Source organism: Salmo salar, chromosome ssa09 (assembly GCF_905237065.1).
Source record: "Salmo salar chromosome ssa09, Ssal_v3.1, whole genome shotgun sequence".
NCBI lineage: Eukaryota > Metazoa > Chordata > Actinopteri > Salmoniformes > Salmonidae > Salmo > Salmo salar.
Window position 1 is genome coordinate 47,323,324 of NC_059450.1, and position 12,761 is coordinate 47,336,084.

At 44.1% G+C, this 12,761-nt stretch overlaps 1 protein-coding gene across 1 annotated transcript in view; it reads left to right on the top strand.

Moving 5' to 3' along the window:
• The first annotated feature begins 6,178 nt into the window (after nt 1-6,178).
• Nucleotides 6,179-12,761, top strand: part of LOC106611476 (thyroid receptor-interacting protein 11) — a 61,693-nt gene continuing 55,110 nt past the window's right edge. The window contains exons 1-3 of the mRNA XM_045723745.1: nt 6,179-6,856; nt 12,034-12,089; nt 12,618-12,728. Coding sequence (XP_045579701.1) covers nt 6,718-6,856; nt 12,034-12,089; nt 12,618-12,728 — 306 coding nt within the window. The 5' untranslated portion in view covers nt 6,179-6,717. The remainder of the gene's footprint in view (nt 6,857-12,033; nt 12,090-12,617; nt 12,729-12,761) is intronic.

The following is a 12,761-nucleotide window of genomic DNA, read 5'->3' on the forward strand; positions in this document are numbered from 1 at the left end:
AATAGGCCTGGCTGGCAGTCGGCGTTCCAATTCATCTCAAAGGTGTTTGATGGGGTTGAGGTCAGGGCTCTGTGCACGCCAGTCAAGTTCTTTCACACCGATTTCGACAAACCATTTCTGTATGGACCTCTCGCTTTGTGCACAAGGGCATTGTCATGCTGAAACAGGAAAGGGCCTTCCCAAAACTGTTGCCACAAAGTTGGAAGCGCAGAATCGTCTAGAATGTCATTGTATGCTGTAGCGTTAAGATTTCCCTTCATTGGAACTAAGGGGCCTAGCCGGAACCATGAAAAACAGCCCCAGACCATTATTCCTCCTTCTCCAAACTTTAGTTTACTCTATGCATCGGGGCAGATGGCATCCGCCAAACCCAGATTTGTCAGTCGGACTGCCAGATGTTGAAGCGTGATTAATCACCCCAGAGAATGTGTTTCCACCACCCAGAGTCCAATGGTGATGAGCTTTACACAACTCCAGCCGACGCTTGGCATTGCGCATGGTGATCTTATGCTAGTGTGAAAGCCATGGAAACCCATTTCATGAAGCTCCCGACGAACAGTTCTTGTGCTGACGTTGCTTCCAGAGGCAGTTTGGAACTCGGTAGTGAGTGTTGCAACCGAGGACAGACGATTTTTACGCGCTTCAGCACTCGGCGGTCCCGTTCTGTTAGCTTGTGTGGCCTACCACTTTGCTGCTGAGCCATTGTTGCTTCTAGACGTTTCCACTTCACAGTAACAGCACTTACAAGACCAGGGCAGCTCTAGCAGAGCAGAAATTTGATGAACTGACTTGTTGGAAAGGTGGCATTATATGACGGTGCCACGTTGAAAGTCGCTGAGCTGTTCAATAAGGCCATTCTACTGCCAATGTTTCTCTATGGAGATTGCATGGCTGTGTGCTTGATTTTATACATCTGTCAGCAACGGGTGTAGCTGAAATAGTTGAATCCACTAATTTGAAGGGGTGTCCATATGCTTTTGTATATATATTGTATAAAATGTTTAGGTGAATAATGAATAATATACAGTTAGCTGGGTTTTCCGTGCATCGGCAAGACAGAACAGCTACTTCCGGTAAGACGAGGGGTTGTGGTCTGTGTCTATTTTTCAGTAACAGCTATATTTTTCGTAGCCATCTATTTACCACCACAAACCAATGCTGGCACTAAGACCACACTCAATGAGCTGTATAAGGCCATAAGCAAACAGGAAAACGCTCATCCAGAGGCAGCACTCCTAGTGGCTGGGGACTTTAATGCAGGAAAAATTAAATACATTTTACTTCATTTCTACCAGCATGTTAAATGTGCAACCAGAGGGGAAAAAAAGAACTCTAGACCACCTTTACTCCACACACACAGATGCGGATGCTAAGCTACAAGAGTGTTTTGCTAGCACAGACTGGAATATGTTCTGGGATTCATCTGATTGAGGAGTACACCACATCAGTCACTGGCTTCATCAATAAGTGCATCGACGACGTCGTTCCCACAGTGACCGTACTACGTACATACCTCAACCAGAAGCCATGGATTGCAGCCAACATCCGCATTGAAAAAGGCTGCCGCTTTCAAGGAGCGAGACACCTAACCCAGATGCTTATAAGAAATCCAGCTACGCCCTCCAATGAACCATCAAACAGGCAAAGCATCAATACAGGACTAAGATTGAATCCTACTACACCGGTTCTGACGCTAGTCAGATGTCCAGGGCTTGGAAACTATTACGGACTACAAAGGGGAGACAAGACGCGAGCATGCCAGTGACACTAGCCTACCAGATGAGCTAAATGACTTCTATGCACGCTTCAAGGCAAGCAACACGGAAGCATGCATCAGAGCACCAGCTGTTCCGGACAACTGTGTGATCACGCTCTCTGTAGCCGATGTGAGGAAGACCTTTAAACAGGTCAACATTCACAAGGCCACAGGGCCAGACGGATTACCAGGACGTGTACTCGGAGCATGCGCTGACCAACTGGCAAGTGTCTTCACTGACATTTTCAACCTGTCCCTGTCTGAGTCTATAATACTAACATGTTTGAAGCAGAGTGTCTGTGCCCAAGAACACCAAGGTAACCTGCCTAAATAACTACCGACCCGTAGCACTTACATATGTAGCCATGGAGTGCTTTGAAAGGCTGGTCATGACTCATAACACCAGTGGAGGCTCCTCAGAGAAGTAAGTGGTGGACCATCCTCCTCAGTGATTTTCATAAAAATAAAAATTGTCAAACATTTAAAAAGTTGTACTTTTTAGATAAAACTATACTAAAAATATTCACGTCACCAAATAATTGATTAAAACACACTTTTTTGCAATAAAGGTCTACAGTAGCCTCAACAGCATTCTGTAGGGTAGCACCATGGTGTAGCCGGAGGACAGCTAGCTTCCATCCTCCTCTGGGTACATTGACTTCAATACAAAACCTAGGAGGCTCATGGTTCTCACCCCCTTCCATAGACTTACACAGTAATTATGACAACTTCCGGAGGACATCCTCCAACCTATCAGAGCTCTTACAGCATGAACTGAAATGTTGTCTACCCAATCAAAGGATCAGAGAATGAATCTAGTACTGAAAGCATAAGCTACAGCTAGCTAGCACTGCAGTGTATAAAATGTGGTGAGAATTTGACTCAAACCGAGAGAAAGACAATAATTGAACAGTTTTGAACAAATTAATTGCTTCCAAAATGGAGGCGAGAGAGATTTTCAGTTTCATTGTAAGCAAATGCAGCTAGCTACGTTTAGCCTATTCAGCATCCCTCTGTTTGCAAGGCACTACAGAGGGTAGTGCGAACGGCCCAGTACATCACTGGGGCCAAGCTTCCTGCCATCCAGGACCTCTATACCAGGCGGTGTCAGAAGAAGGCCCTAAAAATTGTCAAAGACTCCAGCCACCCTAGTCATAGACTGTTCTCTCTGCTACCTCACGGCAAGCGGTACCGGAATGCCATGTCTAGGTCCAAAAGGCTCCTTAACAGCTTCTACCCCCAAGCCATCAGACCGCTGAACAGTTAATCAAACGGCTACCCAGACTATTTGCATTGTCCGCAGTTGCTACTCGCTGTTTATTATCTATACATGGTTTGATTTGATTAGATTTGAACATTGTCATACAAAAAGGTCATATGAACTTGCAAAAAAGGTCATAGGAACTTATTGATAATATGAAATCTACATTATGGAGAAAAGCGCATTGTAATTTCCATGACATCATTTAATAACAGTGTGGAAAGCATTGTGGTCTCGGAAGAGGGTATCGTATCAAATAGGCTGCTGGAAGGCATGAAGCGAGATGGTGGAACTTGGCTGAGTTTGTTCTCGGGCTGCGGTGAAGCGAGACGGTGGAACTTGGCTGAGTTTGTTCTCGGGCTGCGGTGAAGCGAGACGATGGAACTTGGCTGAGCTTATTCTCGGGCTGCGGTGAAGCGAGACGGTGGAACTTGGCTGAGTTTGTTCTCGGGCTGCGGGGAAGCGAGACGGTGGAACTTGGCCGAGTTTGTTCTCGGCTGCAGTGAAGCGAGACGGTGGAACTTGGCTGAGTTTGTTCTCGAGCTGCGGTGAAGCGAGACGATGGAACTTGGCTGAGTTTGTTCTCGGGCTGCGGTGAAGCGAGACGGTGGAACTTGGCTGAGTTTGTTCTCGGGCTGCGGTGAAGCGAGACGGTGGAACTTGGCTGAGTTTGTTCTCGGGCTGCGGTGAAGCGAGACGGTGGAACTTGGCTGAGTTTGTTCTCGGGCTGCGGTGAAGCGAGACGGTGGAACTTGGCTGAGTTTGTTCTCGGGCTGCGGTGAAGCGAGACGGTGGAACTTGGCTGAGTTTGTTCTCGGGCTGCGGTGAAGCGAGACGGTGGAACTTGGCTGAGTTTGTTCTCGGGCTGCGGGGAAGCGAGACGGTGGAACTTGGCTGAGTTTGTTCTCGGGCTGCGGGGAAGCGAGACGGTGGAACTTGGCTGAGTTTGTTCTCGGGCTGCGGTGAAGCGAGACGGTGGATGGTGGTTGGAAGAGCGTTGCGGTAGCTTTTGATGAAGAAGATCAAGACAAAGCAGCTGCTTTATAAGTGGGATGAACTGTTGAGCGCTACATCCCGTGGGGTTTGTGCTGATTGTACGGAGATTGTGACAGCCGGTTAAATGGCGTCCCTTGAGAAGGCAAGAACAAGATATATGTCAGGAGAAATGCAGTACTTTCATAAGGAGACGTATACTTGGAATACGGAGGAGGAATGGAGGGAAAAAGAGAGGCAGAGTAGGTCTGAGAGAGAGGGAGGAAGAGGGTGAGCTTGAGTCGGTTAAAAATTGTGAAAAAAGGGAGATGGTCTGTTAAAGAAGAATGGTCGAAAGTGTAAGCAGAGTGTGCTGAAGACAGGAGGAGAAATGGAAGTGAATGAGGTCAAAGTATCAGAGGTCGTAGGTGTGGTGAAATTCTCAGAGAACGAGGCTGGCACCGAGGGTCAGGTTAAAGATGAGTCTGTGACGTTTTTGGAAAAAGTGGACCCTTGCCTTTTGGCTGATCCATTTGTGGTTTCAGGGAGGGTGAAAACAGAGTTGGGTGCTGTGGAATCGGTGAGGGTAAACAGAAGTGCTCTTGTGATAATTGTTTGTGTGTTTCTGCTGGTCAGAGAGAGAAGGCGCTCCGCTTTAAACGAACAGGGGCAAGAAATGTGAATTGTTTTGCTCTCAAGAAAAGGGCGCCATTGAAAGGATGGATTACTGGGGTAGCAGTAAATGTAAAAGTTGACCAACTGAAGGGGAAGATTCCCGGTGTTTGTGATGCTCGTCGTTTGGTGTGACGCAGACAGGGTGGCGTGACTCAGACCGGGTGGCTTGAGTGGTGAAACAGAAGAGTCATTGTCTGTTCTTTTGAGTTTTGATGTTGAGTCTTTCCCCGACAAAGTGATGTTAGGATATATAGGTTATCCTGTATGAGCTTTTGTGCCAAATACATTACGTTGTTACAGATGTCAAGCTTATGGGCATGTGGCAGCAGTGTGTATGTGGGAGGTTCCTGGGTGTGAGAAGTGTGCAGAAGTGCATGAGACAAAGGAATGTGTAGCATTGGGGAAAGTAGTGGTATGTGTTAATTGTAGGGTTGCCCATGGGGCTGGGGATCAGAAATGTACCATGCGAGAGAGGCAGGTTGAGATTTCTAGGGTTGGAGTAGTGAATAAGTTGTCATATGCTAAGGCAGTGAAGAAAGTAGAGGAAGATGGGTCAGGGGGGAGGGATCCTGAGAGGAGTGGTGTGACTAATAGATCTGTACCAGTACAGAGGGATAAACCAACAAGTGATATATGTTTCAGTAAGATTGGATTTATAGCATTGGTTATCAACTGTACTGCAGAGATGGAACGTAAGTTGCAGAAAATGGAGGTTGTGGTGGCAGATGTATTTGGTGTGGTATTTGGGTGTGTGAGACTTGACATCAGTAGAGTTACAGGTTGTGTTGAGTGGTGAAGTCCCATCCTTTCAGGTTGTTGGCTTGAAGTAGGACTAAATATATTTAAATAGTGGAGTAGGGTGGTGTTAGTTAGATGGTATGGTATTTGATTATTTATTTACTTTTCAAGCTAAGTGTAAGGGAGTTGTACTCCAGTCTAGTAGGTGGCGGTGATGCCAACCGCCGTTAAACATCGAAGAAGAACATTGTGGCCTTGAATGCAGCCCAAGTATAATCAAATATTTGTATAACTAAACCAAGATAGACCACATCCTGTCGTTTCCAATAGGAACAAATGAGTCATAGTTTGCAGAACAAGCAAGGAGGTGGGCAAAGCCAAGAACGAGCTAGCGAGATCCTATTTACCTGTTATAGCATATATCTGCATATTTCCGTTAGGGAACGCCTAGTCTGTGAAGTTCACGCTTGCACTCCTAGACAATGCGATTTCAAATTTAAATAAAAAAAACACGTAGTCCACACTGTTCAAAACAGATTCTAGTTTTGACAACAGAAAACTGTATTGAGATTAAATGTTTAATCGATGAGGAAATTAGCAGAATGTCGGCCCCAAAATCCATCTCCTTCCATCTTCTCCCACCGCCTGCCACTGGGCTTCCTACTCACTACCATATTTGGTAATGAGTGAAAACACAAACCGGATGCTTCACATTTATACATCCGGTGAATTATCGGTGTCATTGTTCTATCTTTTATGTTCCTCCAATGTCCCATGATTCCGTGCTGCGTCTGGTCTGTCCACGTCAAGCTCTGTCTGTGACAGCACAGCACCAAGCTGAGATGGCAGACCTAATACGTTGTCTGAACCGGTATATATACATACACGATAAAGACGACTGATATAATAGACCAGATAATCCTCTCGTTTAAAATGTTACGCGGATTATCCATTATCGAGTTTGTTTAGGTTCGTAAATCCACGGGACAAATCTGACTGCAGTGAGTGACACATCCAGCTAGCAAGCCTACGTTAGCATACCAGCTAACTAGCTATCCGGCTAACTACAGTAGCTAGTTTGTCAACCAGTTTCACTCTACCAAATTGACAACTTCACAAAGTTGACAAAAACTAGTTTTAAGAAGTGCAAGAAATCAGGAAGAAAAATAAACGCTTCTATGAGTTTTGACAGAGAGCTGAATTGTATGAAGGTAGGATCGAAGTTGATCGCCACTTTACTAGCTAGTTAGCCTAGCCAGTGTTAGGCCTGTTTGTTATTGTTTAGCTAGCTAGCTAACATTAGTTATTCTCCAAAATGTCATCGTGGCTGGGTGGACTGGGCTCCGGCCTGGGCCAGTCTCTCGGCCAGGTCGGGGGAAGCCTCTCCTCATTCACCGGACAAATATCAACCTTCACCAAAGATATGCTTCTGGAAGGAGTTGAAGAAGTTGGAGGTGAGTAAAAACAGATGGCAGAAGTTTAGCTACAGTAGCTACCTCACAGCCAGCAGGGAACTCAAGTCAACAGGAAAGTAATAGCAATAAGCTATTTAACTGAGCTGTTTCAAGGCTACTAAACAATTGTGAAACGTCTGGGAGAGGAGAGGTTTAAGAACCACTGCGCTACAGGACATGTTGCTTGTTGTTTATTCTATAACCGGACTACAGTAAGCCTGATCAAGATAGCTTTCTATTTGAGCTATGATCAGATTACAAGATTGCAATATGAGCATAACATATCAGATTCAATGTAAACGTTCATGAAGAATAGCATTTGATTTCTAGTGTGTGTGTGTGTGTGTGTGTGGTGTGTGTGTGTGTATACACTTCCGGTCAAAAGTTTTAGAACACCTACTTATTCAAGGGTTTTTCTTTATTTTTACTATTTTCTACATTGTAGAATAATAGTTAATAATAGTTAAGGCATCACCACTATGAAATATCACACATGGAATCATGTAGTAACCAAAAAAGTGTTATTTATATATATATATATATTTGAGATTTTTCAAATAGCCACCCTTTACCTTGATGACAGCTTTGCACACTCTTGGCATTCTCTCAACCAGCTTCATCTGGAATGCTTTTCCAACAGTCTTGAAGGAGTTCCACATATGCTGAGCACTTGTTGGCTGCTTTTCCTTCACTCTGCAGTCCAACTCATCCCAAACCATCTTATTTGGGTTGAGGTCTGGTGATTGTGGTGGCCAGGTCATCTGATGCAGCACTCCATCACTCTCCTCCTTGGTAAAATAGCCCTTACACAGCCTGGAGGTGTGTTGGGTCATTGTCCTGTTGAAAAACAAATGATAATCCCGCTAAACCCAAGCCAGATGGGATGGCGTATGACTGCAGAATGCTGTGGTAGCCATGCTGGTTAAGTGTGTCTTGAATTCTAAATAAATCACAGACAGTATTACCAGCAAAGCACCCCCACACCATTTTATATTTATTTTATTTAACCTTTATTGAACTAGGCAAGTCAGTTAAGAACGCATTTTTATTTACAGTGATGGCCAAACCATAACAACACTTCCTCCATGCTTTACGGTGGGAAATACACATGCGGAGATCATCCGTTCACCCACAAGGCATCTCACAAAGACACGGCGGTTGGAACCAAAACTCTTACATTTGGACTCTAGACCAAAGGACAAATTTCCACCGGTCTAATGTCCATTGCTTGTGTTTCTTGGCCCAAGCAAGTCTTTTCTTCTTATTGGTGTCCTTTAGTAGTGGTTTCTTTGCAGCAATTCGACCATGAAGGCCTGATTCACACAGTCTCCTCTGAACAGTTGATGTTGAGATGTCTGTTACGTGAACTCTGTGAAGCATTCATTTGGGCTGCAATTTATGAGGCTGGTAACTCTAATGAACTTATCCGCTGCAGCAGAGGTAACTCTGGGTATTCCATTCCTGTGGCCGTCCTCATGAGAGCCAGTTTCATCATAGCGCTTGATGGTTTTTGCAACTGCACTTGAAGAAACTTTCAAAGTTCTTAAAATGTTCTGTATTGACGGACCTTCATGTCTTAAATTAATGATGGACTGTCGTTTCTCTTTGCTTATTTGAGCTGTTCTTGCCAGAATATGGACTTGGTCTTTTACCAAATAGGGGGATATACAGAAGATAGCCCTATCTTGTCACAAAACAACTGATTGGCTCAAATGCATTAAGGCGGAAAGAAATTCCACAAATTCACTTTAAACAAGGCACACCTGTTAATTGAAATGCATTCCAGGTGACTACCTCATGAAGCTTGTTGAGAGAATGCCAAGATTGTGCAAAGCTGTCATCAAGGCAAAGGGTGGCTATTTGAAGAATCTCAAATATAAAATATATTTTGATTTGTTTACACTTTTTTAGTTAGTACATGATTCCATATGTGTTATTTCATAGTTTTTATGTCTTCGCTATTATTCTACAATGTAAAAATAAAGAAAAACCCTTGAATGACTAGGTGTGTCTCTAAGTTTGATTGGTACTGTAAATGTAATTTTTTTTTGTAATACATTTCTGTCTCTATACTTTAGTGTGTGGAGGCTTTCACTAATCCTCTTATTTTGACCAGAAAGACTACTGTTGTCATAAGTAAACAATGTTTGAATGATCGACTTGTGACAGAGAGACGGACAGGAACCACAGAGAACTTTGAACACTACGTTCCAACCGACACATACTGTAACGCAAAGCAAGATTACGCATGACTCATCAGTAACTCGTGGAGGGCTGCTTCAGCTCTGAAATGAACACACAGCCTACAGTACATTTTTTGTTGTTGTATTAAATAAACATATTGCATAACTATTGAGAACAAGGCTAATTGGACTGAAAATATGTTTTTAATTGTAGGATTTAGTTAGAAAATCTATTTTGTTTGTGGGATCATGTAGAGAGTGCTGGTGAAGGTATGCTTGTTTGCCTTTTAGAATGTTGTTTTGTCACGTGAAAGACTTTAAGCAGATCTCTTCATATGTGTCACATGTAGTTGCCAACCCCAGTAGTGCCTCATGGCTGCCGGATATATAAAATACCTCATCACCTTCCAGACAATATCAGATAACCTCGGAATGGCAGTAGCCTATTTTAAAAGCACAGAAATCAATATTCTATCAGGGTTTCCCGCCCGTAACATCATTAAATGTAGATAGTTGCTCAGCGATAAATCCATATTTGGTGAGTAATGAACGTATTTTGACATTTTTATAACGCTTGCAGAGCTGTCTAATGGGAGTTTAATCTCAGTTCAGGACTGTAAGCTTGGTTCAGGACTGTTGCTGCCACTATGGACTGTAAACTAGGTTCAGGACTGTTGTTGCCACTATGGACTGTAATCTAGGTTCAGGACTGTTGCTGCCACTATGGACTGTAATCTAGGTTCAGGACTGTTGTTGCCACTATGGACTGTAAGCTAGGTTCAGGACTGTTGCTGCCACTATGGACTGTATGCTAGGTTCAGGACTGTTGCTGCCACTATGGACTGTAATCTAGGTTCAGGACTGTTGCTGCCACTATGGACTGTAAGCTAGGTTCAGGACTGTTGCTGCCACTATGGACTGTATGCTAGGTTCAGGACTGTTGCTGCCACTATGGACTGTAAACTAGGTTCAGGACTGTTGCTGCCACTATGGACTGTAAACTAGGTTCAGGACTGTTGCTGCCACTATGGACTGTAAACTAGGTTCAGGACTGTTGCTGCCACTATGGACTGTATGCTAGGTTCAGGACTGTTGCTGCCACTATGGACTGTATGCTAGGTTCAGGACTGTTGCTGCCACTATGGACTGTAATCTAGGTTCAGGACTGTTGCTGCCACTATGGACTGTAAACTAGGTTCAGGACTGTTGCTGCCACTATGGACTGTAAACTAGGTTCAGGACTGTTGCTGCCACTATGGACTGTAAACTAGGTTCAGGACTGTTGTTGCCACTATGGACTGTAATCTAGGTTCAGGACTGTTGCTGCCACTATGGACTGTAATCTAGGTTCAGGACTGTTGCTGCCACTATGGACTGTAAACTAGGTTCAGGACTGTTGCTGCCACTATGGACTGTATGCTAGGTTCAGGACTGTTGCTGCCACTATGGACTGTATGCTAGGTTCAGGACTGTTGCTGCCACTATGGACTGTAATCTAGGTTCAGGACTGTTGCTGCCACTATGGACTGTAAACTAGGTTCAGGACTGTTGCTGCCACTATGGACTGTCAACTAGGTTCAGGACTGTTGCTGCCACTATGGACTGTCAACTAGGTTCAGGACTGTTGCTGCCACTATGGACTGTAATCTAGGTTCAGGACTGTTGCTGCCACTATGGACTGTCAACTAGGTTCAGGACTGTTGCTGCCACTATGGACTGTCAACTAGGTTCAGGACTGTTGCTGCCACTATGGACTGTAATCTAGGTTCAGGACTGTTGCTGCCACTATGGACTGTAATCTAGGTTCAGGACTGTTGCTGCCACTATGGACTGTCAACTAGGTTCAGGACTGTTGCTGCCACTATGGACTGTCAACTAGGTTCAGGACTGTTGCTGCCACTATGGACTGTCAACTAGGTTCAGGACTGTTGCTGCCACTATGGACTGTCAACTAGGTTCAGGACTGTTGCTGCCACTATGGACTGTCAACTAGGTTCAGGACTGTTGCTGCCACTATGGACTGTAATCTAGGTTCAGGACTGTTGCTGCCACTATGGACTGTAATCTAGGTTCAGGACTGTTGCTGCCACTATGGACTGTAATCTAGGTTCAGGACTGTTGCTGCCACTATGGACTGTAAACTAGGTTCAGGACTGTTGCTGCCACTATGGACTGTATGCTAGGTTCAGGACTGTTGCTGCCACTATGGACTGTCAACTAGGTTCAGGACTGTTGTTGCCACTATGGACTGTCAACTAGGTTCAGGACTGTTGTTGCCACTATGGACTGTCAACTAGGTTCAGGACTGTTGTTGCCACTATGGACTGTCAACTAGGTTCAGGACTGTCGCTGCCACTATGGACTGTAAACTAGGTTCAGGACTGTTGCAACAGGATGAGGTTAGGAGTTCTGGCTTGTAAGGCCTGTAGGTAGCCAGGAAGGTTAGGATGTACTTTACATTTTTTATTTTTTTACATTTTAGTCATTTAGCAGACACTCTTATCCAGAGCGACTTACAGTAGTACATTTCATACTTTTTTTTTTCTCCGTACTGGTCCCCCGTCGGAATCGAAACCACAACCCTGGCGTTGCAAACACCATGCTCTACCAACTGAGCCACACGGGACCTGTATTAGGATGAGGTTAGGATTTGTGGCTTGTAAGGCCTGTAGGTAGCCAGGAAGGATGTATTAGGATGGATTCGATTTGTGTAGGTACAATTACCGGCTAACGGCAACCCTGTATTATAGGACAGTAGGTACAATTACCGGCTAACAGCAACCCTGTATATTAGGACAGTAGGTACAATTACCGGCTAACAGCAACCCTGTATTATAGGACAAGACACACCCAGTACAAATGAAGTGTTGAACTAAAACTTGATTGGTTTTAGCAAATGTTATTTTTACATGTGGCACATGGGTATGTGGAGGATGCATGACTGTGATTGGTAGTCCACTTGTTATTACACAGTTTTTCCTACTTTTCTTCCAGATGCTTCCACTGAGCTGCTGGTGTCCAGTTCTAAGCTGGAGCAAGTGGAGGCTGAGGTACGAGGATTCTTACTATAATAGGGGCCCAGTTTCCAAGACACAAAATTTAAATCCTAATCCTGGACTTAAAACCTATTTTAATTAAGATTCTCTATTGAGTTATGTTTTGAAATCCAGGACTAGATTTAATAGTGTCTGTGACAGCATTTCTAAATGTATAGATTTGTAACAGATTCCCTGTGTTTATTGTTCATCGGAGTTTGATAGTTGTTTATGTCCTCCTTCCTGTTTCTCTGTGTTGCAGTATGAGGGTTTTTAAGGGTAAAAAAAATATTTTCTTTTCAAAATATATTTTTTTTGTAATATTTTTTTTTACAACTGCAAACTTCAAAGAATTGGTCTGATGGTAATTTGTGATGTCATCAGCCTCCCCCTCGCTTGGGGAACAAAAGAGGACCCACCCCCCACACTTGTACCATGTTATACCTGGACCACCTATTTATTAATTCATTAAATCAATATTTAAATGCGGTGAAAAGGAGACTGGAGAAGGACTTTAATTATTTTCTTTTCATCTTGTTTCAGTATGAGCGTTTAAAGAGGATCCATGCAGAGCTGGAGGAGAAGCTGGAGGCCTCAGAGATTCAGATTAAACGGCAGTCTGCTGAATACAGGACCCTGATGCAACAGAAAGATGTACGGTCTGATACATAGAACTATATTATACAC